This window comes from Sinocyclocheilus anshuiensis, unplaced genomic scaffold, assembly GCF_001515605.1.
Source record: "Sinocyclocheilus anshuiensis isolate Anshui unplaced genomic scaffold, SAMN03320099.WGS_v1.1 scaffold48, whole genome shotgun sequence".
In the NCBI taxonomy this organism is placed as follows: domain Eukaryota; kingdom Metazoa; phylum Chordata; class Actinopteri; order Cypriniformes; family Cyprinidae; genus Sinocyclocheilus; species Sinocyclocheilus anshuiensis.
The window spans coordinates 1,070,834-1,077,364 of NW_015554124.1; the positions used below are offsets into that span (position 1 = coordinate 1,070,834).

The following is a 6,531-nucleotide window of genomic DNA, read 5'->3' on the forward strand; positions in this document are numbered from 1 at the left end:
ACCTAACAACCACCCAAAACAAACTACCTAGCAACCACCCAGAACACCTAAGCAACTCCCTAACAACCACCCAGAACAAACTTCCTAGCAGCCACCCAGAACACCTTAGCAATTCCCTAAAAACCACTCAGAACACCTTAGTAACTCCCTAAAAACCACCCAGAACAAACTCACTAGCAACCACCCAGAACACCTTAGCAATTCCCTACAAACCACTCAGAACACCTTAGTAACTCCCTAAAAACCACCCAGAACAAACTCATTAGCAACCACCCAGAACACCTTAGCAATTCCCTACAAACCACTCAGAACACCTTAGTAACTCCCTAAAAACCACCCAGAACAAACTCATTAGCAACCACCCAGAACACCTTAGCAATTCCCTACAAACCACTCAGAACACCTTAGTAACTCCCTAAAAACCACCCAGAACAAACTCATTAGCAACCACCCAGAACACCTTAGCAATTCCCTACAAACCACTCAGAACACCTTAGTAACTCCCTAAAAACCACCCAGAACAAACTCATTAGCAACCACCCAGAACACCTTAGCAATTCCCTACAAACCACTCAGAACACCTTAGTAACTCCCTAAAAACCACCCAGAACAAACTCATTAGCAACCACCCAGAACACCTTAGCAATTCCCTACAAACCACTCAGAACACCTTAGTAACTCCCTAAAAACCACCCAGAACAAACTCATTAGCAACCACCCAGAACACCTTAGCAATTCCCTACAAACCACTCAGAACACCTTAGTAACTCCCTAAAAACCACCCAGAACAAACTCATTAGCAACCACCCAGAACACCTTAGCAATTCCCTACAAACCACTCAGAACACCTTAGTAACTCCCTAAAAACCACCCAGAACAAACTCATTAGCAACCACCCAGAACACCTTAGCAATTCCCTACAAACCACTCAGAACACCTTAGTAACTCCCTAAAAACCACCCAGAACAAACTCATTAGCAACCACCCAGAACACCTTAGCAATTCCCTACAAACCACTCAGAACACCTTAGTAACTCCCTAAAAACCACCCAGAACAAACTCATTAGCAACCACCCAGAACACCTTAGCAATTCCCTACAAACCACTCAGAACACCTTAGTAACTCCCTAAAAACCACCCAGAACAAACTCATTAGCAACCACCCAGAACACCTTAGCAATTCCCTACAAACCACTCAGAACACCTTAGTAACTCCCTAAAAACCACCCAGAACAAACTCATTAGCAACCACCCAGAACACCTTAGCAATTCCCTACAAACCACTCAGAACACCTTAGTAACTCCCTAAAAACCACCCAGAACAAACTCATTAGCAACCACCCAGAACACCTTAGCAATTCCCTACAAACCACTCAGAACACCTTAGTAACTCCCTAAAAACCACCCAGAACAAACTCATTAGCAACCACCCAGAACACCTTAGCAATTCCCTACAAACCACTCAGAACACCTTAGTAACTCCCTAAAAACCACCCAGAACAAACTCATTAGCAACCACCCAGAACACCTTAGCAATTCCCTACAAACCACTCAGAACACCTTAGTAACTCCCTAAAAACCACCCAGAACAAACTCATTAGCAACCACCCAGAACACCTTAGCAATTCCCTACAAACCACTCAGAACACCTTAGTAACTCCCTAAAAACCACCCAGAACAAACTCATTAGCAACCACCCAGAACACCTTAGCAATTCCCTACAAACCACTCAGAACACCTTAGTAACTCCCTAAAAACCACCCAGAACAAACTCATTAGCAACCACCCAGAACACCTTAGCAATTCCCTACAAACCACTCAGAACACCTTAGTAACTCCCTAAAAACCACCCAGAACAAACTCATTAGCAACCACCCAGAACACCTTAGCAATTCCCTACAAACCACTCAGAACACCTTAGTAACTCCCTAAAAACCACCCAGAACAAACTCATTAGCAACCACCCAGAACACCTTAGCAATTCCCTACAAACCACTCAGAACACCTTAGTAACTCCCTAAAAACCACCCAGAACAAACTCATTAGCAACCACCCAGAACACCTTAGCAATTCCCTACAAACCACTCAGAACACCTTAGTAACTCCCTAAAAACCACCCAGAACAAACTCATTAGCAACCACCCAGAACACCTTAGCAATTCCCTACAAACCACTCAGAACACCTTAGTAACTCCCTAAAAACCACCCAGAACAAACTCATTAGCAACCACCCAGAACACCTTAGCAATTCCCTACAAACCACTCAGAACACCTTAGTAACTCCCTAAAAACCACCCAGAACAAACTCATTAGCAACCACCCAGAACACCTTAGCAATTCCCTACAAACCACTCAGAACACCTTAGTAACTCCCTAAAAACCACCCAGAACAAACTCATTAGCAACCACCCAGAACACCTTAGCAATTCCCTACAAACCACTCAGAACACCTTAGTAACTCCCTAAAAACCACCCAGAACAAACTCATTAGCAACCACCCAGAACACCTTAGCAATTCCCTACAAACCACTCAGAACACCTTAGTAACTCCCTAAAAACCACCCAGAACAAACTCATTAGCAACCACCCAGAACACCTTAGCAATTCCCTACAAACCACTCAGAACACCTTAGTAACTCCCTAAAAACCACCCAGAACAAACTCATTAGCAACCACCCAGAACACCTTAGCAATTCCCTACAAACCACTCAGAACACCTTAGTAACTCCCTAAAAACCACCCAGAACAAACTCATTAGCAACCACCCAGAACACCTTAGCAATTCCCTACAAACCACTCAGAACACCTTAGTAACTCCCTAAAAACCACCCAGAACAAACTCATTAGCAACCACCCAGAACACCTTAGCAATTCCCTACAAACCACTCAGAACACCTTAGTAACTCCCTAAAAACCACCCAGAACAAACTCATTAGCAACCACCCAGAACACCTTAGCAATTCCCTACAAACCACTCAGAACACCTTAGTAACTCCCTAAAAACCACCCAGAACAAACTCATTAGCAACCACCCAGAACACCTTAGCAATTCCCTACAAACCACTCAGAACACCTTAGTAACTCCCTAAAAACCACCCAGAACAAACTCATTAGCAACCACCCAGAACACCTTAGCAATTCCCTACAAACCACTCAGAACACCTTAGTAACTCCCTAAAAACCACCCAGAACAAACTCATTAGCAACCACCCAGAACACCTTAGCAATTCCCTACAAACCACTCAGAACACCTTAGTAACTCCCTAAAAACCACCCAGAACAAACTCATTAGCAACCACCCAGAACACCTTAGCAATTCCCTACAAACCACTCAGAACACCTTAGTAACTCCCTAAAAACCACCCAGAACAAACTCATTAGCAACCACCCAGAACACCTTAGCAATTCCCTACAAACCACTCAGAACACCTTAGTAACTCCCTAAAAACCACCCAGAACAAACTCATTAGCAACCACCCAGAACACCTTAGCAATTCCCTACAAACCACTCAGAACACCTTAGTAACTCCCTAAAAACCACCCAGAACAAACTCATTAGCAACCACCCAGAACACCTTAGCAATTCCCTACAAACCACTCAGAACACCTTAGTAACTCCCTAAAAACCACCCAGAACAAACTCATTAGCAACCACCCAGAACACCTTAGCAATTCCCTACAAACCACTCAGAACACCTTAGTAACTCCCTAAAAACCACCCAGAACAAACTCATTAGCAACCACCCAGAACACCTTAGCAATTCCCTACAAACCACTCAGAACACCTTAGTAACTCCCTAAAAACCACCCAGAACAAACTCATTAGCAACCACCCAGAACACCTTAGCAATTCCCTACAAACCACTCAGAACACCTTAGTAACTCCCTAAAAACCACCCAGAACAAACTCATTAGCAACCACCCAGAACACCTTAGCAATTCCCTACAAACCACTCAGAACACCTTAGTAACTCCCTAAAAACCACCCAGAACAAACTCATTAGCAACCACCCAGAACACCTTAGCAATTCCCTACAAACCACTCAGAACACCTTAGTAACTCCCTAAAAACCACCCAGAACAAACTCATTAGCAACCACCCAGAACACCTTAGCAATTCCCTACAAACCACTCAGAACACCTTAGTAACTCCCTAAAAACCACCCAGAACAAACTCATTAGCAACCACCCAGAACACCTTAGCAATTCCCTACAAACCACTCAGAACACCTTAGTAACTCCCTAAAAACCACCCAGAACAAACTCATTAGCAACCACCCAGAACACCTTAGCAATTCCCTACAAACCACTCAGAACACCTTAGTAACTCCCTAAAAACCACCCAGAACAAACTCATTAGCAACCACCCAGAACACCTTAGCAATTCCCTACAAACCACTCAGAACACCTTAGTAACTCCCTAAAAACCACCCAGAACAAACTCATTAGCAACCACCCAGAACACCTTAGCAATTCCCTACAAACCACTCAGAACACCTTAGTAACTCCCTAAAAACCACCCAGAACAAACTCATTAGCAACCACCCAGAACACCTTAGCAATTCCCTACAAACCACTCAGAACACCTTAGTAACTCCCTAAAAACCACCCAGAACAAACTCATTAGCAACCACCCAGAACACCTTAGCAATTCCCTACAAACCACTCAGAACACCTTAGTAACTCCCTAAAAACCACCCAGAACAAACTCATTAGCAACCACCCAGAACACCTTAGCAATTCCCTACAAACCACTCAGAACACCTTAGTAACTCCCTAAAAACCACCCAGAACAAACTCATTAGCAACCACCCAGAACACCTTAGCAATTCCCTACAAACCACTCAGAACACCTTAGTAACTCCCTAAAAACCACCCAGAACAAACTCATTAGCAACCACCCAGAACACCTTAGCAATTCCCTACAAACCACTCAGAACACCTTAGTAACTCCCTAAAAACCACCCAGAACAAACTCATTAGCAACCACCCAGAACACCTTAGCAACTCCCTAGCAACCACCCAGAACACCTAAGCAACTCCCTAACAACCACCCAAAACAAACTACCTAGCAACCACCCAGAACACCTAAGCAACTCCCTAACAACCACCCAGAACAAACTTCCTAGCAGCCACCCAGAACACCTTAGCAATTCCCTAAAAACCACTCAGAACACCTTAGTAACTCCCTAAAAACCACCCAGAACAAACTCACTAGCAACCACCCAGAACACCTTAGCAACTCCCTAGCAACCACCCAGAACACCTAAGCAACTTCCTAACAATCACCCAGAACAAACTCCCTTGCAACCACCCAGAACAATCTCCCTATCAACCCCCAGAACGCCTTAGCAACGCCATAGCAACTCCCTAACAACCACCCAGAACTCCAATAAAACACAAATAAAAGACAATTAGGATGCACTTTCTGCCATGTTGTCTCCAACCCACTCACATTATTTAAGTAATAACATGAATATAAACATTTGATTAGCTGATTAATGGATTAAATGAATGACTACTAATGTGCCCTCTCTCTCTCTCTCTCTCTCTCTCTCTCTCTCTTTCTTAGATGTTCAGACGGGCTCTGGTCCGCATGTTCGAGTCTCAGGAGTTGGACTGTGTGTTTTTGGAGACTCATATGAATCCGAAGAGGCACCTGCACATGGTGTACGAGTGTGTGCCACTGCCCAGAGAGCTCGGAGACATGGCACCCATTTACTTTAAGGTAACTTGGAACAAACAGCCTCAAACTGGTGTCACAATAGAGCACAGCAGTGACTGTCCAGTTCTTCAGCGGCCTTGATTCTGAAAGTGTTTTTCCTCTTAATTTTTCCTGTAGATCTTTGTAGGAAAGCTATTTTGAGAAGAGCGTTTTGATAAACATATGCACTGTTACATAATCATTATATTTGTACTTAAAGGGGTCATATAATGCTACATGCACTTTTACAAGTTGTTTGAACTGAAATGTGTGTTGGCAGTGTGTGTACACAACCACCCTAAAATGATAAAAATCCACCCAGTGGTTTTTTGTTAATCTACTAAAATCTTTACCCCTTTCTCAAATCGATCCGATCTCAGATGCCTGTCTGTGTGACGTCACACAGACAGGCCCCTCCCACGATAGTTTGATTGACAGTAGCGTTTCAGCACAGACTGGACTGGCGTCTTACCTTAGCTCCGCCCTGAGTGAGTGAGCTGTCATCAGTCTGCCATTGTTTCACCGCCCGAGCAGATGTAGACAAGAATGACTCCTAAACGATTGAGGTCTTCTGTTGTTGGATGTAATAATGAACATAGCAGTTGTCATTTACTCCCGACATCTGAGCCGCTGAACTCGCAGTGGATTACATTTGTTTTTGAAGGGAATGCGCCCCCGATCTACATAAATGCGTCTATGTTCGCACGAATCATTCGTTATCCAGCTTCACCTACAGAAGAAGTGAGTGTAAGGTTTTTTTAACGAATCTTTGCAAATTACCTTTCCTAATAATGTGCTAATTAGCAAGTTTCACGATGAATGCGGCT

General features: G+C 43.9%; 1 protein-coding gene across 1 annotated transcript in view; it reads left to right on the forward strand.

Annotated features, from left to right (window-relative positions):
* The window catches only part of LOC107670086 (CWF19-like protein 2), a 30,886-nt gene that overhangs the window by 19,506 nt on the left and 4,849 nt on the right, over positions 1-6,531 (forward strand). Inside the window, exon 14 of the mRNA XM_016462566.1 lies at positions 5,573-5,728. Coding sequence (XP_016318052.1) covers positions 5,573-5,728 — 156 coding nt within the window. The remainder of the gene's footprint in view (positions 1-5,572; positions 5,729-6,531) is intronic.